This window comes from Anomaloglossus baeobatrachus, chromosome 12 (genome assembly GCF_048569485.1).
Source record: "Anomaloglossus baeobatrachus isolate aAnoBae1 chromosome 12, aAnoBae1.hap1, whole genome shotgun sequence".
Taxonomy (NCBI): Eukaryota; Metazoa; Chordata; class Amphibia; order Anura; family Aromobatidae; genus Anomaloglossus; species Anomaloglossus baeobatrachus.
In genome coordinates, this window is record NC_134364.1 from 55,090,067 (window position 1) to 55,116,085 (window position 26,019).

Below are 26,019 nucleotides of genomic sequence, written 5' to 3' on the forward strand. Positions count from 1 at the left end.
CTCTGCCGTTCACAAGAGGAGCGACTGAATCAATAGCTGATGTGAGAGTGGCGTTGTAGAAAATGGTGGCACTGTCTGTGTCGTTGAGTGAAGATATGGAGGACAGCGGTAGGATAGAGTCAGAAAGGGTGTGTATGTTGATGTGTGCAAGGTTTCTGCGGGGGTGTGTTAGGTGCTGGACAGGGGGGGCAGGTGAGGAGGACAGGGCTGAAAAGGTCAGCAGATGGTGGTCAGATAAGGGGAGAGGGGAGGTAGTGAGGTTAGATAGAGAGCAGAGACGGGTGAAGATAAGGTCTAGTGTGTGGCCATCTTTGTGGGTGGCAGAGGCGGACAACTGAGTTAGACCAAAAGATGAGGCGAGGGAGAGGAGTTTGGAGGCCGCTGACTGGCGGGTGTCAGTGGGGATGTTGAAGTCACCCATGATGATAGTGGGGATGTCAGCAGAGAGAAAGTGTAGAAGCCAGGCAGAGAACTGGTCGATAAAGGCAGTGGTTGGGCCCGGGGGTCTGTATACGACGGCCACTTGGAGGTTGGAGGGAGAATAGATGCGGACAGAGTGGACGTCAAAGGAAGGCAGGACAAGGGAGGGTAGAGGTGGCATTGGGGTGAAGCTGCAGTTGTTAGAAAGGAGGAGGCCCACTCCTCCACCCTGTCTATTGCCAGGGCGAGGAGTGTGGGTGAAGTGGAGGCCGCCGTAGCACAGCGCAGCAGGGGAGGCAGTGTTGGTGGGTGTCAGCCATGTTTCGGTGAGGGCCAGAAAGGATAGATTGCTAGAGGTAAAGAGGTCGTGAATGAAGTGCAGTTTATTACAGACGGAACGGGCATTCCAGAGCGCTCCAGAGAGAGGGGGCTGTGGAGTGGCAGAGAGGGGAATGGATTTTATGTTGGAGAGGTTGCGGTAGTTACTACTAGATGGGGAGCGATAGGGGGGTGATAAAGAGGAGTGTCCCATCTGTGGGGGTCCAGGATTGGGAGATATGTCGCCAGCAGTGAGGAGAAGTATCGCTGCTCCGTCGCTGCTCCGTCGCTGCTTAAAATTACATGTTTGACAGCTAACTAGTGATCAACTAAGGTCGCTGTTACGTCACAGGAAATGGTGACGTAACAGCGACGTCGTTGTCGCTGTCATTGTGTGTGAACCCAGCTTAAGTCTACTGCTGGTCCCTGGCTTCTTTCACCGCTCTAGATAGGTTCCACACCTATGCCCTGAGCCAGATACCTGACCCTGAAATAGACCCTGGGGGGGGGAACAAATGAGCACTTAGTCCACCCCACTAAGCTCTAAAGAAAACACAAGGATCACAAACAGCGGGAAGGTGAACAAAGAACATCCCCAGATCACTCAGGGAGAGGAACTGCAACAACAAAGCTTCTCCAGATGAATACAAGCTGACTGCTTGCACTGAAGACGTGTAAAGAGTATTAGAGCCATCACCAGCACAAAGTAAGGCCTCTTTCACACGTCAGTATTTTGCATAAGTGTTTCGTCAGTGTGTCATCAGTGTTTGGATGCCAAAACCAGGAGTGGAACTTACAGAGAAGAGCTATAATGGAAAAATTGACACCTGTTCTGTGTTTTGGAGACACTCCTGGTTTTGGCATCCAAATACTGATGACAAACTGATGAAAGCCTGTTGCAAAATATTCACATGTAAAAGAGGCCTAAGGGGGAGTGAGGCTATATAAAGACACCAAGGGAAGTGCTGATGAAAAACAGCTGAAAGGCTAAGGAACTCCACAGGGTCCTAAAGGGAAAGGGATGAAAAGCTCAAATAATAGGTCATGGAACAGTTTGCACAGCCAAATGCTGTGACTTTCTATACCCGGACACCACAGGACTGACTGTCACCGGTGACACTTGCATTAGGTTCATTGTTCGTGACAAATAGCGGAATAATACTAGATATTTAATACAAATAACCCAAACCCGAATATTTAGTATTCATTCATCACTACACCTGACCTATCAATGGTCTATTGGATTTGTGGTGACTGCTGAACCAGCTACTCTCTCAAAGGAGTTGCCATGCCGGGCACAAATCTGCAGTCATTCTATGTGCACTATGCACACTGTCAGGATTCTCAGTCTCAAAGTGACTGCAGACTTGAGCCTCAAGATCGGAAGGCCCACTTACAGTGGCAGATTTTTGACCATAAATGAGCTCTGATCAACCATATGCAAGTCGATCACTCAATGGCCCATGCCAAAACTGTATGGGGGCAGAACGATTGTTGCCCTTTTCTCCAGCTGACTGGTGCCCTTGTTACACCAGCTGATGATCAGGAATAGGTCTTCCTATGAACATTCAATGCACAATTTTAGAAGTGAAAATAGACCTTCAGGGTGTGACACAGTATCAGCTAGTTACGTGGCTGCTCAATTTTGGTTCACAATCATATGGCCAGAGATTTACCCATGTGGCTACCTGCTTAGAACCATAATTGAGGGTGTTACAGATCCCATTGATCCTCAGTTTCCTGGCATCTCCAGGTCCCTTTGATCCTCAGTTTGCCGGCATCTCCAGGTCCCTTTGATCCTCAGTTTGCCGGCATCTCCAGGTCCCCTTGATTCTCAGTTTGCCGGCATCTCCAGGTCCCCTTGATTCTCAGTTTGCCAGTACCTCCAGGTCCCCCTGATCCTCAGTTTGCCGGCGCCTCCAGGTCCCCTTGTTCCTCAGTTTCTTGGCGCCTCCAGGTCCCCTTGATGCCCAGTTTGCCGGCGCCTCCAGGTCCCCTTGATCCTCAGCTTGCCTGCGCCTCCAGGTCCCATGTCCATTCTCCATAGTCCAAGCCTTTATCCATCTAGTCTAGGCTGACATTGCAATGTCTCCAGCATGGGTCACCTGCCATCCCATTAGCCCAAGAACGAACTATGAAAGCTTTCTATATTACTCTCAAGTCTCCAGCTGCGCTAAATTGAGATGTAAATGAACTCCATTTTCTTATCTGAGGCTGACATGGTGCCAAATCATAAAGAGCGCTGACATTTCATTGTGTGACATTGTGCACAGAGCCGCTATTGGCACATCGGACCTACTTAAGTCAAACATTCAGCCTGATATATTGTACATAGTCACAGAATGAGGTTTGGTAACAAATGGCGACCTTCTATAAGCTCCGTTGTTCTAGAAGAATGCATTAGATCAGTATGCAAAATCCACCCACTGTCTGTGTTAATGCCGGTATTGTGCGCTGGTGACAAATGACAGAATGACACATTTATTATGAAGTAATAGCCCAAAGATGGAGAAACTTAACCCATTCAATGAGAGTGTGTGCATGGGGGGGAGATTAGAGAGAAGTTACTAATTTGTTTGGAATTAAACTGGTGGCACACGTCATGAGAAATGCTGAGAAGGAAGACAGTCGGTTATACGTCTCAAGATAATTTTCTTGGTTCCTCCAATGGAAATATAGAAGTAATCTGCCACCAATGGAGTTGATGTAAATCAAGTTGCACGTCCAATTCCACTGGTTACAACCGTGGTCTGTGGCAGCTGTACAGGAGTCGGAGTAGCACCTGCTACCGGCTGACGTCAGCAACTCTTCTTCTGATTATCCGGACTGGCATGATGTCCCTCTAGTCCAGCTAATCAAAAGCGAGTCGCTGACGTCAGCCAGTAGGATGCGTTACTCCCGCTCACGCCCAGCACTCATACATGGCTGATGGAAGGGGGAATGCAAATTAATTTGCAGAAACTGTAGACACTAGTAATGTATCAGTATACGACAGCGTGGCCGATCCTTTAAAGGGTTAGCAATTAACTGCATATTTTAGCTCTATCTACTGGTCACCTCAACTGGCAGGCTTGGCGTCAGGGGGAGGGGCAGCATTATAAAGTTAGGTTTGGGCCCTAGACTTCAGACCCCACCTATTAGACATATATGAAGGAAAAGGAAGGAGACTGCTGAAACGCGTCGGTGTGCAATCCTGTACAATTATTTTATTTATTTTTTTAAATGATGGATGTTCTGTTCTGGACTTGTGACTTTTGGATCTCAGGCATTTTCTCCATATTCATAGGACATGCCTTTTTTTCCAGCTAAGACCCAAATCCTCTGCCCCCATTCTTATACTCACCCTCCGATGATTTCACTTTTTTTTTTTGCAATGTTCCGCACCTGCGAATCCATCTAGTGAGCATATTTTCTGACTGACAATACAAGTCTATGAGAGCCAGAACGAGGTTCTCATAGACTTTCATTGAGTTGTGACCTCAGGTGCGCTGCATTAACCACTGGAACAGCCGGCCGGTCACAAATTGCCGGAGACCAAATGGAATGGCGGTGATACAAGATGAAGGCGCCAGATGGTGATTATAGGACGGGGGGCAGGGGACTTCGATGTAAAGCACCATTGCAGCTGTGCAATGACGAAAAACACTGGAGTGGAGCTTTAAGGGTGGGAATACCCCTTTAACTCTCCAGATGCACATATGATAAGTTATTGTTTAATTAACCCTTGTTACACCAGGAATATTACTGTGACTACTCCCGGTAATTACCGACTTGCAACACAAATAGCTGAAAATAAAATTCTTTGCTGCTGGGGAAAAAAAAACTGATTCCCTCCAGCTCTGATTTAATTAGTCTTGTGATGCGGTATAAGTCAGAGTAATAAAATGGTTTACACTACGGAGTGTGGCCATTGCTTTTCTTAATTTTTTATTTAAATCATCTGCACCGTATCCAGATCCCGGGTGCTGCAGAGAGGCAACGCTCAGGAACTAGATATTTTTTTTTACATTTTTAGAATGAGAATTTAGTGCATCAGATACAGAAAGTGGCTGCGCAATTGTGAAATAATCATCATTTACTGACATTTATTCACCGTTAAGGAAGTTAGATTAGAAAAACATGCCCACTTTCTTTCAAAATGGCACCACTGGGTGGGAGATGGGGTTTGGCTTGGCTATTGAAATAACCAGACATAACGGGTCTGGCTTAGCTATTGAAGTAGGCAGAAAGAAGGGGTCTGTCTTAGCTTTTGAAATAACCAAAAAGAAGGGGTCTGGCTTAGCTATTGAAATAACCAGAGACAAGGGGTCTGGCTTGGTTACTGAAGTAAGCAGAGACAAGGGGTCTGGCTTGGTTACTGAAGTAAGCAGAGACAAGGGGTCTGGCTTGGTTACTGAAGTAAGCAGAGACAAGGGGTCTGGCTTGGCCTTTGAAGTAAGAGAGAAAAGGTCTGGCTTGGCTTTTGAAGTAAGCAGAGAGAAGGGGTCTGGCTTGGCTTTTGAAGTAAGCAGAGAGAAGGGGTCTGGCTTGGCTTTTGAAGTAAGCAGAGATAAGGGGTCTGGCTTGGCTTTTGAAGTAAGCAGAGAGAAGGGGTCTGGCTTGGCTATTGAAATAACCAAAAAGAAGGGGTCTGGCTTAGCTATTGAAATAACCAGAGACAAGGGGTCTGGCTTGGCTATTGAAATAGCCAGAGAAAAGCCGTCTAGCTTAGCTTATGAAGTAGGCACAGAGAAGGGGTCTGGCTTAGCTATTGAAATAATCAAAGACAAAGAGTATGGCTTGGTTACTGAAGCAAGCAGAGAGAAGGGGTCTGGCTCAGCTATTGAAATGAGCAGTCAGTAATCCTCTGCACACAGTGCTCTGCTAAGATGCCCACAGAAAATACTTTGCAGGACTAGAAGCCAAGTTCCTGGGACCTGAAATGAAGAGAATATGGAAAGGTCAGGGGCGCTTGTACGAATACAACTATATCAGTAAGTCATATAACCGCATTACAGACCATTTCTGAACTATATTCCATAGAAAACGTTTTTAACTATTACAAACAAATATGACTAAATCAGTCTTTTTGTAATATGTTTAAAAAACACAAACAAAAAAAAACCAGACATTGAGCCAGCAAGGAATGCTTGGAGATTGCAGCTCTGAAGACAGCAGAACTGGGATTACAGCTCTTGAGTATAATACAGGCTTTAACTCTGGATTATTAGATTAATTATGCAGTGTGTTTATTCCACTTTTTGCTTAGATTAATTCTATGTAGTAACTGATTAGTGTTAGGCAATCGGCGGCGGTTCAGATTGGGCCACACATGGAATTATTCCTTGTACGTGTTATTTCCCCTTCGATGCCTTTATATCGTCCCATCTAAGGACATAATGAATCCTCTCTTGATCAGTAAGCTGCAGCAGCATGTGTTTCCTGAGTGATAGGCGAGCGGCAGTGTCAGTGTTTACATGTGCCGGGTGTCTTCATTGTGCGCCACATCCACACCCAGCACGAGTTACAAGTTCATCCTTGTTTCACACCCAGTATCCGAATCTCTACAACCCTCATCATCCTGCTATGGAGGGGATCCAGGAACAAACGTCAAATCTTAGAAAAATAGGTGGAAGGGGTGGGGGGTCCTAATACATCTATTGACCATGTTTAACAAAATCTTGAAAATGTCCATTTCCGGGGGATTTTAGTTCTTGGGTGACGTTTTTGTCAATTAATTTCACACTGGGGAAGAGAGGACCCCTGGCAAGCAGGAACTAACGGATGACCCTGGCTCTAGAGAGAGAGGAGCGGGGTCATTCTCCAAACACTCACCTAAAGCTGAATCCAACATCCCTACACGGGTCCTTCCCACCATGCGCAGTCACGTGCCTAGGCCCTGAACTTACCCTGACTAGTGCGAAGGCCAGCAAGACACTAGTCTTGTCACTATAATAAAACAACACGAGGAAGGTAAGATAAACAGGGGAAAGACACAACGAACAGTTCTCCACAGCTATTAAAGCAGGAAGCTTCTCAGCTGCAATTGAAACAACACCTCAGCTTCTCCCAAGACAGGCTCATTCAAAGTGGTCAGTTACAGAATGAGCTATAGCCGGCATAAGAAAGCGTGAGGAGTGAGTTTATATCACAGAAAGGTATGGCTGCAGCTCAGATTACCAGCTACAAGTCAATCTCGGCAAGATAGAAAAGATATGTTAACCCCGTCAGCATCGAATGGAATTAAATACGCTCCTACTCAGGATAAGCTATGAGCGGATTCTAAAATGGATCTTCGATCAACCAAACGCTGAGACCTAATAACCCCTGATCTCCCCCCAAGATCTAAGCAGGGCACAACATACTCATGACAATTATACTTTGGTTTATGAACGAATCTGTGCCATTAAGAATCAAACAATGGACTAAGTTATGTTTATTACCAGGTTCTAGGTTGCAGAGGTCATGTGGAGTTTTTCCTTAACAGTGCAGGTTATCTAATAACCGTGATATTTGCTTAGCGTAAAACCTGGCCAAAGTGGGATATTTGTAGCTATTGTCATAGGAAATGTCTAGGTACAGTCCTGCCAGGACCACCTTCCTCAATGAACTTTCCAATGGGCATAACCTACAACTCCTAGACCCCATCTTCTAGTACAGGGGTCTCAAACATGCAGCCCCTGAGGCTGCTTCTTGCAGCCCGCAGGCCCGTGGCCCCCTTGATGATCACGGCTGGTGCAGAGACCGCAGCTGTCAGCGCTTTATTACACATGATTTGCCGTTGCAGTGCAGAGTTAAGTTTCTGTGCACAGTTATTCCAATGGCATCCGACAGTCAATCAGAGGCCAGTAGCTGAAGTGTATGACGTCAGTTGCTAGCATCTGATTGGCCGGCGGCTGCATCTGTAAAAATTATGCACAGAGCATTGATGCTGCGCAGCGCATCTCAAGTAAAGTGCTGACTGACAGTAGTGGCCCCCTGTGGGTCGCAAGAAGCAGGATAGAGGACATGAGGGAAAGGACAGGTGAGAAGTGTGTGTGTGCGTGTGTGTGCGTGTGTGTGTGTGTGTGTGTGTGTGTGTGTAGAATGGCATTATAGAGGAGACTATTACTGACCATTGCTAAAAGAAGACCAGGAAAAGGGAAATTACGACAAGAAGAGCAACAGCGTGGGCACATTTGTAAAAGGGGACAATGATGGGCACGTTACTACAGGATGGGGCATCAGGATGGGCACATTACTACAGGATGGGGACAAGGATGGCACATTACCACAGGACGGGGCACAATACTACAGGATGGGGACCAGGATGGACACAATACTACAGAATGGGGATCAGGATTGGGCACATTACTACAAGGGGACTGTTTGGGCACATTACAAGAGGATTGGGATCAGGATAGCCACATTCTCAGGACATGCCAATCGGTGCAAAGTAGGACACAGGTGAACTCTTACTACTTTTTTATGTGAAAGAAAAAAAGAGAGAAGAGGGCGCTCCTGTGTGTAAGAGTAAACTTTATGTGGTGAATAATGAAACAATTCCACTCACCTAAGAGTGTTGTACTCCAGGTACAACACTGTCTGTTAGCACTGACAGAGAGATCCAGGTTACCCTTTGGCTGGCCGACACAGATCCTGCTGAGGATGATCACACAGCAGCCTTACATTTCACTGCTGCTGGTGCTCAGAGCTCCTGCAATCCTCCTGTTTGGGTCAGCGTCTCACTCCTGGATCACATAAGAGGAATTCCGTTCCCACAGAGCCAGGCTAATCTGATGTTTGAGTCAATATAATTAGATCTCCTAAAGGCCCCGTCACACTAAGCAACATCGCTGTTAACGAACAACTTTTGTGACGTTGCTAGCGATGTTGCTGTGTGTGACATCCAGCAACAACCTGGCCCCTGCTGTGAGGTCGTTGGTTGTTGCTGAATGTCCTGGGCCATTTTTTAGTTGTTGCTGTCCCGCTGTGAAGCGCACATCTCTGTGTGTGACAGCGAGACAGCAACAACTGAATGTGCAGGCAGCAGGAGCCGGCTTCTGCGGAGGCTGGTAACCACAGTAAACATCGGGTAACCAAGAAGCCCTGTCCTTGGTTACCCGATATTTACCTTTGTTACCAGCCTCCGCCGCTCTCACTGTCAGTGCCGGCTCCTGCTCTGTGCACATGTAGCTGCAGGACACATCGGGTTAATTAACCCGATGTGTGCTGTAGCTAGGAGAGCAGGGAGCCAGCGCTCAGTGTGCGCTGCTCCCTGCTCTCTGCACGTGTAGCTCCGTGCGCTGGTAACCAAGGTAAATATCGGGTTGGTTACCCGATATTTACCTTAGTTACCAAGCGCAGCATCTTCCACGCGGCGCTGAGGTCTGGTCACTGGTTGCTGGTGAGCTCACCAGCAACTCGTGTAGCGACGCTCCAGCGATCCCTGCCAGGTCAGGTTGCTGGTGGGATCGCTCGAGCGTCGCAGTGTGACATCTCACCAGCAACCTCCTAGCAACTTACCAGCGATCCCTATCGTTGTTGGGATCGCTGGTAAGTTGCTTAGTGTGACTGGACCTTAAGGCTGGAGCTGCGGCACCCCGTGGACTCCCAAAGGAGAGATAAGGTATTCAAAGAAGAAGAAGAAAAAAAAAATCCACGGTATAAAGGGCGCTGCTCACAAGGGAGATAGGAGATAAATAGTGAAGATTTAGGCTATGTTCCCACACTGCGTTTTTTACCTGCGTTTTTGGTCCGTTTTTGCTGCAGAAATTTCTTGAGAAATTCTTGTAACCTTTCTGCAGACATTCCCCAGCAAAACCTATGGGGAAAAAAATTAGCTGTGCGCACACTGCGTTTTTTTCTTAAGAAAATTCTTTCAGTAGATTTTCTTAAGAAAAAGAATGAGCATGTCACTTCTTTTCTGCAGCTAACTGCGTTAGTTACCATAGATAATGGCACAATAACGCAGGGAGCAACCAGCGGTAAAAACGCACCAAATCGCGGTAAAAACGCAGGTGCGCTATTCCTTCACTCAAGAAATTTTCTTAAGAAATTTCTTAAGAAAAATCCTTTTTCTAGTGTGCACATAGCCTTATTTGAGCTACAACGCGTTTCAGGGATACAATAAAACAATAATAATTTCCCCCTTCCTCAGGTAGCATAAAACTTTCAGCTGATCCAAAACAATATGGTTGCTAGACGTGGAAACCAAACCATTATACTAATTCGCTTGTAGGCTGAGACTTAAAGCCCACTTAATGTAGGCGGACAACCCCATTAAGACGTCCATATAACGCCTTCGCTCTGTGTTTTGTTTGCCGACCCTGTGACGGACAATATGTCAATGTACGGCTGGGCCATGCAGGACGCGTGCCTCCGTCTGCTCTCATTATGTAATGTTCTGGTCTCCCTTCTCTGGGCCTCCTTTGTGTTATCTCTTGAAGAAATACAAAGACACTTGTGTGGAATGGGATTTTCCGCATGATACGGGGTCTACGTGGGATCGTACAATCACAATGGCTCTCCCACTCCAAGAGTACATGGATAGCGGAGGGAGGAGATTATTCCGGCTCGTACGCAATCGTGACAAAACGGAAACTCCGCATAGTGACATCAAATAATCTCCTGCGTGCAATTCATCGGAATTTATTTTTAGCTTTTTGTACTTTCTACAGGAAAATGAACAAAATCAATCACTGTTTCAGGGAATGCCTCCATCATGCCGCAAACTTAGGTCTTGCACTAGGCATAACGCAATATATCTAGGTTTTCTCTTTTTTTTCGGCGTGTTCCTTTAAGTAGACTTCTGCTTATGGATTATATATGGATATATATTCTTTTCTGGTTGTTCCATGTGTAAAGTCTTGAGGTTTTAAAATAGAAAGCTGTAATTCCCATGAAGGCACGCTGTCCTGATTTGCTCACTTTAGCTGCCAGAGTAACATCTGCTTAGCTGACGGGCAGTGGAGATACCTTGCGGCTGCACTTAGAAAAGCTGGAATGTGTGTCTATTCCTGCAGACTGGAGGTGAGCCTGGGTAATGAGCTCCGGCTTTCGGAGAATGGTGCAGACTACATTTTCCTGGTATTACTGGCTGCTCGCCTTGTATAGTCAGGTTCAACTTCACAAACAAACAAGGGAGGGTCCCGAAGCTCCTGGGCTCCAATGCAAAATTTATAACAGCTCCTTCTTTGTCGATGGTTCCTTTGCCTCCTTGATTTCTAAGATCAGAGACTGCTGACATCAGACTACACACGGTTTGTTTGTAGTCTGTTGCCATGGAAACACAAAGGACCCACTTAGATAAGACATGGGCAACGTGAGGCCCCCGCGGGCCACATATATCCCTTTGGCTGTTTTGGTACAACCCACCGACCGGGAGAGCCAAAGGGGGCTTTATGCAGTGGTGACCAACACCTCATGGCCGCCCTCCACCCAGGGTCTCACTTTAACTAGTATCCGCATCCTCAGCATAATACAGTGCATGGAGGGCTGTGTCGTGACATTGTACTGCGCATGGAGGGCTTTGCGGGGACATCATACTAAACACGGAAGGCCATGTGGGGACATCATACAGCACATGGGGGGGCTTTGTGGGGACATCCTACTGTTGTATATTGGTGACTGTGTGATGACATCAAGCTGCGCATGAGGGGCTGTGTGGGAACAGCCTTCTGTGCATGGGGGGCTGCGTGGGGACATCCTTCTGTGCATGGGGGCTGCGTTGGGACATCGTACTACACATGGGAGTCTGTAAGGGGACATCGTACTGTGCATGGGGGCTTTGTGGAGACATCATACTGTTGAGGAGAGCCTTTCCATTAAATACTTAATTAACCTTTTGACAAGGGATTGTGGGAAATATGTCGATTTGCCTTACATAATTCAGGTTTCAGATCATACATATGATGCAGAGCTAAAGATGGCTGCCATTACACATGGGGGGTTTTGTGGAGACATCATACTACACCTGGGAGTCTGTAAGGGGACATTGTACTGTGAATGGGTTGTGTGTGGTGACATCGTACTATGCATGGGGGGCTGTGGGGACATTCTACTGTACATGGGGAGCTGTGTGGGGAGATCACTGCGCATGGAGGGCCGTGTGGGGAGATCACTGCGCATGGAGGGCCGTGTGGGGAGATCACTGCGCATGGAGAGCCGTGTGGGGGGATCACTGCGCATGGAGGGCCGTGTGGGGAGATCACTGCGCATGGAGGGCCGTGTGGGGAGATCACTGCGCATGGAGGGCCGTGTGGGGAGATCACTGCGCATGGAGGGCCGTGTGGGGAGATCACTGCGCATGGAGGGCCGTGTGGGGAGATCACTGCGCATGGAGGGCCGTGTGGGGAGATCACTGCGCATGGAGGGCCGTGTGGGGAGATCACTGCGCATGGAGGGCCGTGTGGGGAGATCACTGCGCATGGAGGGCCGTGTGGGGAGATCACTGCGCATGGAGGGCCGTGTGGGGAGATCACTGCGCATGAGGGGCTTTGTAGGGAGAAAAAAAAATTGTATGATGTCCCCCACACAGACCCCTCATGTAATGTGTGAACATAGTATGATGTATTGATAAATATAAAACAATAATAAGCAGCATTAAGCTCAGTGGTTCGTTCTGCCCCTGACAACAGTTATAGTCTTTCATGGTGTATCGTGGAAAAATTAATTGGTTTAGAGGAAAGACCAGGAGATATTTAAAGGGAACTTGTCAGGTGGCATGAATCAAAATTCAGATACAATACGTTTTCGTTGTACATCTTATTCTGAAGCTCTGTTTCCTTTCAGAGAAAAGATACTTAGAAAAGTCGGCCAGTGACTGTCTCGGATGACTAGTCCAAGAGGCCAGTGGCTTCTACCCATGACTGACCAGTAGTTCTCTCCCTAAATCTGTGTATGGGGAGACACCTGCCAATCTAGGGAAGGGGGAGACTCCACTAGACACCTGCCCTGGATTAGTCATCTGAGATGCAGAGTCCCCAGCTTTTCTAAGCATGCTTTCTTTGAAAAGACAGAGCTTTTAGAGTAAAAACATACATGGCTGAAATAATCCAGCTGAGCACTGATCAACACGATTCGGGCAGCATGAATGGGAGGACAGGTTCCCTTTAAATATTTCCTATTGTTTTCTGTATACAGATCCTGTTTCCATGGTAACAGACTACAAACAAACCCTGTGTAGTCAGATTTGTGCAGTCACAAATCACTTTCAGGTCAGAGTAAAATACACGGCGGCAAAAAAGTAGCTGAACTCTGAGATAAATCAGGTGGCCTTCTGCCTTTAACAAACTTTTTACAAAGTTATTATTTTTTAACTTTAATTTAAAATGTTGCTTATTTTTATATAAAAAAAAATAAATTGCATTCAATGTGTAGCCACCCGAATCTTCCTTAGCCTGGCATCATCTTAAAGAAACTATGGCTTTCTACAGAAAGTTGGTCATAAGAATACAAGGAGAGAATCTGGAGATAAATGTCCTAGTATATAAACACGATCACTCACACGCCGAGTCCAGATAAAAGCTCTTCTTTATACAGGTACCTGCTTAGACAAAACACAGAACAAAGGAAAGGAAATAACACGGTCAGAGCCATGGACCACAAAGAATAGGACACTACGGTGCTTGCTCATATACTCCCCTGACAGCGGCCATATGTCCTGGACATGATCTTTCCTCTGTGTAACGATTGCTTCCTGCACAGTGACCATAAAATGATGTGACCCCTCTCTGAATATATTAAAAGCTCATCTGACGTAGGTGGCAATCCATAATTTAGTACCCATCACACAGCCGATGACACGTCTCACAAGGATGATGGGCTCCGTTCTTGGTATCCATCATAAGTCACTCTTGACTGTGGCGTCTCAGTGGTCATGTTCTCCAGTTGGCTCCTCCTGTGTGATCTGTAGTTCAGGCGATACGTAGACGACATCTCTAAGACTTGTAGAAACTCTTTTGTCACCCACTGAGGCTCAAATTATGACATGGCCTTTATGGTCAGTTTAATCATGGACTGTCCCTTTACTATGTGTGGTGTGCAGTCCACATGTGACCTCTAGGCAGTTGCTCCTTTGGACACCAAGTAGGGTTGGACCCGTTTTTATTTCTTCACCATAGAAGTACAGTAATTTTCCTCCTGCCATTTCTAACTTAAAGTTATCTTTACTTCCAAGTCCTGGACTATAATATTTTTTCTCTTGAAAAAGGAGTCATTTTTCTGGATCACTGAATAGGTTTACGTTGTTCACCAGCAGCACGGACCAGCCGTAGTCTGTGCTGTGCCTGCACTAAACTAGGCATCGTCCTGCTCATCACCCTTTGCCACCAGCTTCAGTGAAGGAGTGAGCATTAAAAAATCCGCACAGAATACAGCAGCCAAGTAGCGCGATGCCTAGTTTAGTACATTTGTAGCAGAGACATCGGGCTGTCCGTGCTGTGGCCTAAAAGAAAATATGTCTACTAGAGTTATTTAGACAAACTATTATACTGCCAATTCCTGCACTATAATATATTTATTTCTTTTAAAAGTGAACCTGTCCCCCAGTTTGGACGTGGCCAGTTTTTACTTATTTTATTTCCTCTGCTGTATTGTTTGGAACCGCCGTCAAGACTTTTAATTTAGCGCTAATATTTACAGTCTTTATCAATGGGGTGTGGCTCACAGATTCCTCGGGGGCATGTCTTTAGGCTGCTCTGCATAATTACCCTGTGAGTCACGCCCCCTTGTAAAGACCATAAAAATTGGCATTAGGGCCCACATAGCTGGAACCATATGGTTGTTACAAAAACAAAACAAAAACTGAATGCTTAGGGAAGAAGTATGAATAAAATAAGAGAAATACAGGCAACTTCACACGTGGTGGTAGATCTTCTTTCTATATAGCAAGTGGCTTCTGAACTCTAAAAAGGCGTGCAGAAATTACAAAAGAAACGAATAGGTGAAAAATTAGGGGGAAAAAAACGCAGTATACCCAAGTAATATTATGGAGACTGAGGGAGGTGGGAGACGGAGGGAGGTGAGAAAGAGGTGGGAGACGGAGGGAGGTGAGAGAGAGGTGGGAGACGGAGGGAGGTGAGAGAGAGGTGGGAGACGGAGGGAGGTGAGAGAGAGGTGGGAGACGGAGGAAGGTGAGAGAGAGGTGGAAGACGGAGGGAGGTGAGAGAGAGGTGAGAGAGAGGTGGAGGACGGAGGGAGGTGAGAGAGAGGTGGGAGACGGAGGAAGGTGAGAGAGAGGTGGGAGACGGAGGGAGGTGAGAGAGGTGGAAGACTGAGGGAGGTGAGAGACGGAGGGAGATGAGAGAGAGGTGGAAGACGGAGGGAGGTGAGAGAGAGGTGGAGGACGGAGGGAGGTGAGAGAGAGGTGGGAGACGGAGGAAGGTGAGAGAGAGGTGGGAGACGGAGGGAGGTGAGAGAGAGGTGAGAGAGAGGTGGAGGACGGAGGGAGGTGAGAAAGAGGTGGGAGACGGAGGAAGGTGAGGGAGAGGTGGGAGACGGAGGGAGGTGAGAGAGAGGTGGAGGACGGAGGGAGGTGAGAGAGGTGGGAGACGGAGGAAGGTGAGGGAGAGGTGGGAGACGGAGGGAGGTGAGAGAGGTGAGAGAGAGGTGGAAGACTGAGGGAGGTGAGAGACGGAGGGAGATGAGAGAGAGGTGGGAGACGGGAGGGAGGTGGGAGACGGGAGGGAGGTGGGAGACTGGAGGGAGGTGAGAGAGAGGTGGGAGACGGAGGAAGGTGAGAGAGAAAGCAAGCAGTGGTTACCTGTTAGGTTGTAGCAGTAACGCTCCTTCCTCATTGTAGCTAGAGTTTCGGTTTAAAGAACAATAATCCCGGGCAGATTCAATCAGACATTGATCCGGCTGCTCATGTGTGGCTACCCTGACTGTTAGCATACTCTTCTCACTACCAAAAGTTCAAGCGACGTCACTTGCTTCCAGTAGGTGTGTCTGTATTGATCGGAAAGTACCAACGCGTTTCGGAAACATTGATTTCCTGAGGAAGGAAATTATAAAGACACTGTTGCACGAGTTTGTTCTGTAGGAACTTGACTGACCGCACGGAGCCCCAACTTCAACCCCATCCAACACCTTTGGGATGAACTGGGTTGGAGCTTGTGAGCCCGTATCAAAGAACTGATAGGACACAACTGAAATATGTGGGCCCATTCTTACTTTATTACTCAGGTTACATCTAAATAAAATCTCAAAATGGGTCAAAGGCCCAATATTACTAAACCATTCTCTTAGGTCATAAGACATTCATTTGTTTTTTGCTTTACAGACCTACTGCACCACTTACCTGGTACAGTGGACACGATTCTAGGATACGTGGCAAGCCTGTGCCTACATCATGTGATGGATGTCACGGTCTGGTCCCATGACAGCTGTTATTTCACTATCCAAGTGAAGTGTGAGTTCAGCCTATTCTAATGTGCTGGATGGAAGGTTGACACACAAACCTTTGTCTTGGGGTCCATGTGTTTTTGCCATGCATTGAGGCTGGGATCTCGGCCAGGAGACATGTAGCTGCAGCAGGGGTGGTTTGGCATAGGTTACATAGAAGCGCTCCTCAATTCCTTTATTCTGGCTTCATAAAATGTGAAATCTAATTCTTTTGACCCTCTGTGCGGACAAAAACATCCCGACTTCTAGGAAATGCTTGACGTCATTTACCAGAGTAAGGAGCTCGTGTTTAAAGGGGTCTTCACTTGTGCAGCTTGCAGTGTAGACCATTGGGCAGTGGATGTAGCTATATGGGGTGCGGAGGTGGCATCTAAGTACCACCCTAAGCACCTGGAGGTATGAAGAGCTGGCATAAATGTATATTAGTGCCTAGTATTTTCGAGTTATACCATAGGGAACGGGATGGAGTATTGTCCCTTACAGATATGGACGTATCCCGAATCGTAATCTTCACGACGGACGTTTGGGAGATGACAATGACATATTGAAAACGTTCCACCATAAATGGCAGCCACTAGGGTTGAGCAAAAAAAATTTGAAAGACCCTGGTTCAGCGGCTATGTTGGTAGTCCGTACCCACCATCCAGAGCGCTATAAACCTGCAACATCACCGGCGCCTCTTCTGTTAATAGGCCCCTGCGCTGTCTACTAGTCAGAAGAGATGCCGAAGAGGTCACCGGTAATAGGAGGTTTGCAGTTGTTTGGTCTGGCGGACACGGGCTACCAACATGGCCGCTGGAACAGTGTCTTGCGAATATTGTTCCTCAACTCTACCAGCCACAGTGATCAGTAAAAGTGCTGAAGAGCAAAGGTACATCGTGAAGCTGTAGGACAGCCATGTACCATTTCTTACTGGCACGCATGGGGCATTTAGTCCTCCACCGGTAAGAGGGCCAAAGTGAAACCGCTCTCAGTTAGTCCCCCTTATGGCTAATGCTGTTCTGCAGCGCTGGTTGTCCTTGTATCTGACACTGTCCAGCTGATTTGGGGTCACTGCTGAACTTGTCAGGTCTTTTGGTTCATTGAGTTGCAAAGCTATAACATAAATGCATCACATATCTTGTGCTGATTCTGTAGTTAACAGTCTGAGTTATGAAGTCCAGAGCTGTATTTATAATTCTGTTGGTTATTAGAAACCGCAGACTATCTCGATATCAGACTCTCCTCTCTAAGCTTAGCCGGGCTCCTACAGAGCCTGGTATAGACTGCCTGCCCTGCTCCAAAGAATTCTGAGTGCTCGGAGACCTGCAGAATTATAAATGCAGCTCTGGAGTACGATATATGATGGATCTATGAACCAGAGCAAGATTAGGAGAAGGTGATCACATGTATGTTCATCTTTGATAGACAATTTCATAGTTTATATAAAGGTGGACACGTTCCTTTCAATTTTGGACCTAGAACAATAGAAATTATATTTGGATACAGTAATTTCATAATATATATTTTTATCTGGCTCCAAACCAACCAACAGCAGTAACAACATAATTGTGGATGCCTGCAGCCACCACTAGAGGGAGCACAGGAGCGTAGAAATGAGTCTATAAGAAAATTGCAGTGTGCTCCCTCTAGTGGTGGCCACTGGCAGCCAGAAAGTTTATCTAAGAGGATTTATAGGTCTTAATCAGGAAAGATATATTATAAATGAAATCTCACAGAAAAAAATTATCTATCAACTTAGTGTTTCATGATGGAAATGAGATTATATAGCTGCTGCTATGATGTGCAAGAGTGAAAACAGCGGATTCCCAGTCTTGGTTGTAATATAGTAGGAGCATTGCAGTCATGGTTCCAGTGATAGGGGATTTATCAGATGCTCTGGGGTCTTTCCTGATTCTTAACAATTCATTGATGCAGGGAATGAGTCTTGATGGCTGAGTATATTATTGAGAGTTTCCATTTTTTGCTCCCCACACCTCCCTCCTCCAGTTTTTGTAGGGGGGTCTCGTATGGGACCCAAAATGTTCCAGTTTCCACACCCTGGCCAAGTCTCCAACAGCTTCTGGCTCTGTGTGGGGCGAGCACAATCCTGACTAACCAAAAGCACAAATATCGTGTGTTAGGGATGAGAAGACGTTTGGATTCCAAGATTTAATCCAAAACCGGACACATTCTCATCTGTCACTCCCGGGATTTACTGTTACTTCATTTACTAAATTTGTATCAGATGTTAACAATGATGGGAAATTATATCGAGCCACCCAGAAGAAGGGCTTATACAGAGGGCAGGGGTCTCCATCTACACCCCCCTCCATACCCTGAGAGTAGCTAGTCGGACACCAAGTATAAGGTGTCATGAATCGCCCATATTGGATTCCACTGAGACTAACACTGCAATCATACCAAACCACCCATCCTCGATCAAATACTACGAAAGATGGTGGCCTGTTCCTGAAGATACCGCAAGTCCAGATTTGGAATAGAAAGTCCGAGTCACTCCGTGTTACTATCCCCGTCCCTGCTAATGTGATCAAGCATTCACGTGATTGCATGCCACTCCAAAAAATGAGTTGTGAGAAGATGTACATGTATGTGCCCGTAAATAGATAACTCACATACATGGGGTCCTGTGACTGCCCGCCAGCACCAGGAAGTGTGACTGCAACTCACATAGATGGGGTCCTGTGACTGCCGCCAGCACTGGGAAGTGTGACTGTAACTCACATAGATGGGGTCCTGTGACTGCCCGCCAGCACCGGCACCACTGGGAAGTGTGACTGGAACTCACATACATGGGGTCCTGTGACTGCCCGCCAGCACTGGGAAGTGTGACTGCAACTCACATAGATGGGGTCCTGTGACTGCCCGCCAGCACTGGGAAGTGTGACTAACTCACATAGATAGGGTCCTGTGACTGCCCGCCAGCACCGGCACCACTGGGAAGTGTGACTGTAACTCACATACATGGGGTCCTGTGACTTCCCGCCAGCACCGGTAAGTGTGATGTAACTCACATACATGGGGTCCTGTGACTGCCCGCCAGCACTGGGAAGTGTGACTGTAACTCACATACATGGGGTCTCGTGACTGCCCGCCAGCACCGGGAAGTGTGACTGTAACTGACATACATGGGGTCCTGTGACCGCCCGCCAGCACCGGGAAGTGTGACTGTAACTCACATAGATGGGGTCCTGTGACTGCCCGCCAGCACTGGGAAGTGTGACTAACTCACATAGATGGGGTCCTGTGACTGCCCGCCAGCACTGGGAAGTGTGACTAACTCACATAGATGGGGTCCTGTGACTGCCCGCCAGCACTGGGAAGTGTGACTAACTCACATAGATGGGGTCCTGTGACTGCGTGCCAGCACCGGCACCACTGGGAAGTGTGACTGTAACTCACATACATGGGGTCCTGTGACTACCCGCCAGCACCGGTAAGTGTGATGTAACTCACATACATGGGGTCCTGTGACTGCCCGCCAGCACTGGGAAGTGTGACTGTAACTCACATAGATGGGGTCCTGTGACTGCCCGCCAGCACTGGGAAGTGTGACTGTAACTCACATACATGGGGTCCTGTGACCGCCCGCCAGCATCAGGAAGTGTGACTGTAACTCACATAGATGGGGTCGTGGACTGCCCGCCAGCACCAGTCAGTGTGCTATAACTCACATACATGGCGTCCTGTGATTGGCCGCCAGCACTGGGAAGTGTGACTGTAACTCCCATACATGGGGTCCTGTAACCGCCCACCAGCATCAGGAAGAGTGATGTAACTCGCATACATTGGGTCCTGTGACTGCCCGCTAGCACCGGCACCACTGGAAAGTGTGAATGGAGCGGAGGTCAATAATGTGTGACCTCGGTTCAAGTCAAGGTGGGTCTGACCGCAGTATGTTGGATATTTTTTAATATTGTGAAGACAGGTTTACGAATGTTTGTAGGTGGATATCCATGACCTATCCATAAAAAATGCCTGATTATTGGGGGGCTGACTCATCAGACCCACCACTAATTTAAAGGATCCCAGAGTCCTGTGTGGGAAAAACTTTATAGAGCGTGTGCGAACACTGGATATTGTCTGCACATGCTCAGTAACACTTTAGTCACTCGGGACTTTGGGATCTTGGTCTCTGGATCAGTTGAGGTCTCAGTAGCCGAACCCTGGGCAATCGTATATTTTGACAGGATAGTGTCCCCTTTTAGTACCTTCCTCTGAGGTGACATTTCTCTCTCCGTCCCGGACCCTCCTTACTTATAGCTCGGGGGCACGTCTTCTCTGGCAGGACCCGTGATGGGTAAGAAGCTCCTTTTATAGTTACCGGAGACGTCCTCTCGCTCTTCAAGGCTCTGTATTATATAAAGAAACTATTTGAGCAGATAATTGAAAAAAGTTGGCAAAGTCACTCGTGGTGAAGAATTAGAGAACATCTGAAGACAATATGGGAGAATTTGGTTTTCATTTGCACATTTTGGGTCAGTTTTCACTCAATATACAAACCAGTGTTATAATTCAATGCGTCTGTATAATTGGATGATCCCTAGTGACAATACCCAGCCTCATCCACGGGGTGTGGGGGACGTGGACTAGGACTTTTCCTCATGTACGTAGAGGATCTGTCCGGTGTGGACTGTAATGAGGACCGGTCACCTCTCCTGAAATCTAGGTATAAGGAAAACCCAGTTCTACAACCTCTTTTCTTAGATATTTATATCATGTCGTTACTCAGTTGTTCTGCCTGGCAATATATAAAAATTGACAACCTTTTTCTGTGTGACGCATTAGAAGAAATGGTAACGCCCAGTTGTCAATTTATTCAGACATTTCCAGGAGGAATAACAGAGAAACAGCACAGCAGTTGTGACAGGCAGACTTACAGAGTACAATAACATTTGGCCAAGTGGAGACTATTTCTTTCCAGTAAAATTGAAATGCCCCTTTCCTATCATCTAATTCCCACCACACCTTCATCAAGCTAATTGATAACTTTCTAGCTACGTGCCCGCACCACCAGGGGGCGCTGAGAAGCTGCACACAACTTTTTCTGACTTCCAGCAGAATACATAGTACAAATATTCGTATGTAAAGAGGACCCGTCAGTCACTTGGTATAAACATGTAATTCTATTTACGTGGTGTAAATGTCGCTCTTCTCCAGAGTCCGCCGTGGTTTTTCTTTTGTTTCTACGCCTCACCATTCCTGAAATACGGCCCCTTATTCTCCATAAAATATATCTACTCTTTTTAGCCAAGTAGGTGTGGTCCTAAACCCTCCAGTGGGTGCGTTTTTGAGGACCATGCCCAGTTGGCTAAACAGACCAGATTTCATACAGGGATAAGGAGGCCATATCTCGGGAACGGAGAGGCGCAAGAAGAAAAGAAAAACAACGCTGGATTCGAGAGAAAAGCAGCATTTACACCAAAAAAGAAATTACATATTAAATGTAAGTGACACTTTCTTTAAAGGGGATGTTCAATAAACAACATTTATCACATGCTTATGTTTGCCCCATTCACAGCGCCCTGTTTGTGGAGTCTGTAGTCAGACCGCCAGCAATTATACATTTATTCTGTGGTTAGGGGATATATTAAATTTAAAGGGGTTTTTCCATAAACAACATCTTCTAGTCACAAAATAAATGTATGATTTTAGGGAGTCTGGCCCATGTAATGGGGCAGGGGCGCTTACTTCACACAAATCCCCCCAAACGCAGAATTAAAACATACGGTAATTAGCTCCCCCTAGTGGTCACTGAAAGCAGCCAAAGTGTTATCATTTTCCTCTGTGGGGACATGAAGATGTACCGTGTTTCCCCAAAAATAAGAAAGCGTCTTATATTCTTTTTGCACTGAAAGACTCCTTATGGCTTCGTTTAACAGTAGATCTTATTTTTTGGTGGAACACAGCTTAAATTTTATTTTTTATGTACTGCTAAGTTTACCTAAAAGTAAGCAGACACCCGCAAAAGAATCGCACTTACCAGATCCCAAACAATTTAGAGTTGGCAAGTGAATGGGCTCTCACATACCAATCTGTGTCACTGTCAGTTATCCCTGTGGTTGGCTCTCCCTGCTGGTCAGAAGCAGTATCACTAGTGTAGAGTGTATGATCTCTGTGTGAGAGCCCATCCACCGTTAGTTGCCAGCTGAAATTCTTTAGGGGTTGGTGAATGTCAATTGTTTTGGGGGGGATGGGGGTGTCGTCTCTCTTTTGGGGGTGTTCTGCTGCATTAACTTTTTTTTAGCTGCCCCAACACTTCCTTATTGAACCGCAACTAGGACTTATTTTTGGACTAGGGCTTATATTTTAACCAAATCCAATAAGGCAGAAAATTCTTGCTAGAGCTTATCTTTGGGGAAACACGGTAATATAAATACTAACATTTATTGTCACTTATCACATACACCAAGACCCTCTATTTTTTGGGGTATCCGTGTTTATGTCATGTATCTCCATTGACAGCGCAGTGTATCTGCAGAATGTCGCACTCACTCCGCACATTGACTAGGACCATCTGTTTAAAGTGCTGCCGCCTCCGATGAAACGCGATATCTGTCACTACAGTTCTGTTTCGGCTACAGAAAATGAAATGGAGACTAGCAGGAGATAGAAGCCGCCTCTGCTGACGGATGAGCGCTGCCCCCGGCTAATAAACGCACATGTTCTTGTATTGTCTTTCAGTGACGGTGACGGTTGGAGGGAAGCAATATCTCCTGGGACTCTATGACACCGCAGGACAGGTATTTGCCGCTGATTTTATATTTCATTTTCACAACTGTCAAACATCACTGGAAAACATTTATTCTAGTGGAAAAAAACGTTCTAATGATCCATAATGCGGCTCAGTCATATCTAGTTAGCGAATTTTAATTTTTGACACCTAAATAGTGATGAGCGGGCACTACCATGATCAGGTGCTCTGTACTCGTAACTAGTGATGAGCGGGCACTACCATGCTCGGGTGCTCAGTACTCGTAACTAGTGATGAGCGGGCACTACCATGCTCGTGTGCTCAGTACTAGTAACTAGTGATGAGCGAGCACTACCATGCTCGGGTGCTCAGTACTCGTAACTAGTGATGAGCGGGCACTACCATGATCAGGTGCTCAGTACTTGTAACTAGTGATGAGCGAGCACTACCATGCTCAGGTGCTCAGTACTCGTAACTAGTGAGGAGCGGGCACTACCATGCTCGGATGCTCAGTACTGGTAACTAGTGATGAGCGAGCACTACCATGCTCAGGTGCTCAGTACTGGTAACTAGTGATGAGCGAGCACTACCATGCTCAGGTGCTCAGTACTCGTAACTAGTGATGAGCGGGCACTACCATGCTCGGGTGTTCGGTACTCGTAACTAGTGATGAGCGGGCACTACCATGCTCGGGTGCTCTGTACTCGTAACTAGTGATGAGTGGGCACTACCATGCTCGGGTGCTCAGTACTGGTAACTAGTGATGAGCGGGCACTACCATGCTCGGGTGCTCAGTACTGGTAACTAGTGATGAGCGGGCACTACCATGCTCGGGTGCTCAGTACTGGTAACTAGTGATGAGTGGGCACTACCATGCTCAGGTGCTCAGTACTGGTAACTAGTGATGAGCGGGCACTACCATGCTCCAGTGCTCAGTACTCGTAACTAGTGATGAGCGGGCACTACCATGCTCGGGTGCTCAGTACTGGTAACTAGTGATGAGCGGGCACTACCATGCTCGGGTGCTCAGTACTGGTAACTAGTGATGAGCGGGCACTACCATGCTCAGGTGCTCAGTACTGGTAACTAGTGATGAGTGGGCACTACCATGCTCAGGTGCTCAGTACTGGTAACTAGTGATGAGCGGGCACTACCATGCTCCAGTGCTCAGTACTCGTAACTAGTGATGAGCGGGCACTACCATGCTCGGGTGCTCAGTACTGGTAACTAGTGATGAGCGGGCACTACCATGCTCGGGTGCTCAGTACTGGTAACTAGTGATGAGCGGGCACTACCATGCTCAGGTGCTCAGTACTGGTAACTAGTGATGAGTGGGCACTACCATGCTCAGGTGCTCAGTACTGGTAACTAGTGATGAGCGGGCACTACCATGCTCCAGTGCTCAGTACTGGTAACTAGTGATGAGCGGGCACTACCATGCTCGGGTGCTCAGTACTGGTAACTAGTGATGAGCGGGCACTACCATGCTCAGGTGCTCAGTACTGGTAACTAGTGATGAGCGGGCACTACCATGCTCAGGTGCTCAGTACTGGTAACTAGTGATGAGCGGGCACTACCATGCTCGGGTGCTCAGTACTGGTAACTAGTGATGAGCGGGCATTACCATGCTCGGGTGCTCAGTACTGGTAACTAGTGATGAGCGGGCATTACCATGCTCGGGTGCTCAGTACTGGTAACTAGTGATGAGCGGGCACTACCATGCTCCGGTGCTCAGTACTCGTAACTAGTGATGAGCGGGCACTACCATGCTCGGATTCTCAGTACTGGTAACTAGTGATGAGCGGGCACTACCATGCTCCAGTGCTCAGTACTCGTAACTAGTGATGAGTGGGCACTACCATGCTCAGGTGCTCAGTACTGGTAACTAGTGATGAGCGGGCACTACCATGCTCCAGTGCTCAGTACTCGTAACTAGTGATGAGCGGGCACTACCATGCTCGGGTGCTCAGTACTGGTAACTAGTGATGAGCGGGCACTACCATGCTCGGGTGCTCAGTACTGGTAACTAGTGATGAGCGGGCACTACCATGCTCAGGTGCTCAGTACTGGTAACTAGTGATGAGTGGGCACTACCATGCTCAGGTGCTCAGTACTGGTAACTAGTGATGAGCGGGCACTACCATGCTCCAGTGCTCAGTACTGGTAACTAGTGATGAGCGGGCACTACCATGCTCGGGTGCTCAGTACTGGTAACTAGTGATGAGCGGGCACTACCATGCTCAGGTGCTCAGTACTGGTAACTAGTGATGAGCGGGCACTACCATGCTCAGGTGCTCAGTACTGGTAACTAGTGATGAGCGGGCACTACCATGCTCGGGTGCTCAGTACTGGTAACTAGTGATGAGCGGGCATTACCATGCTCGGGTGCTCAGTACTGGTAACTAGTGATGAGCGGGCACTACCATGCTCCGGTGCTCAGTACTCGTAACTAGTGATGAGCGGGCACTACCATGCTCGGATTCTCAGTACTGGTAACTAGTGATGAGCGGGCACTACCATGCTCCAGTGCTCAGTACTCGTAACTAGTGATGAGTGGGCACTACCATGCTCAGGTGCTCAGTACTCGTAACTAGTGATGAGCGGGCACTACCATGCTCCAGTGCTCAGTACTCGTAACTAGTGATGAGCGGGCACTACCATGCTCGGATGCTCAGTACTGGTAACTAGTGATGAGCGGGCACTACCATGCTCCAGTGCTCAGTACTCGTAACTAGTGATGAGCGGGCACTACCATGCTCAGGTGCTCAGTACTTGTAACTAGTGATGAGCGGGCACTACCATGCTCGGGTGCTCAGTACTCGTAACTAGTGATGAGCGGGCACTACCATGCTCGGGTGCTCAGTACTCGTAACTAGTGATGAGCGGGCACTACCATGCTCCAGTGCTCAGTACTCGTAACTAGTGATGAGCGGGCACTACCATGCTCGGGTGCTCAGTACTCGTAACTAGTGATGAGCGAGCACTAACATGCTCAGTTGCTCAGTACTCGTAACTAGTGATGAGTGGGCACTACCATGCTCGGGTGCTCTGTACTCGTAACTAGTGATGAGCGGGCACTACCATGCTTGGGTGCTCTGTACTCGTAACTAGTGATGAGCGGGCACTACCATGCTCGGGTGCTCTGTACTCGTAACTAGTGATGAGCGGGCACTACCATGCTCCAGTGCTCAGTACTAGTAACTAGTGATGAGCGGGCACTACCA

General features: G+C 47.4%; 1 protein-coding gene across 1 annotated transcript in view; it reads left to right on the top strand.

Annotated features, from left to right (window-relative positions):
* Positions 1–26,019, top strand: part of RHOJ (ras homolog family member J) — an 89,512-nt gene that overhangs the window by 54,677 nt on the left and 8,816 nt on the right. Inside the window, exon 2 of the mRNA XM_075331118.1 lies at positions 22,786–22,844. Within this exon, the coding sequence (XP_075187233.1) occupies positions 22,786–22,844 (59 nt within the window). The remainder of the gene's footprint in view (positions 1–22,785; positions 22,845–26,019) is intronic.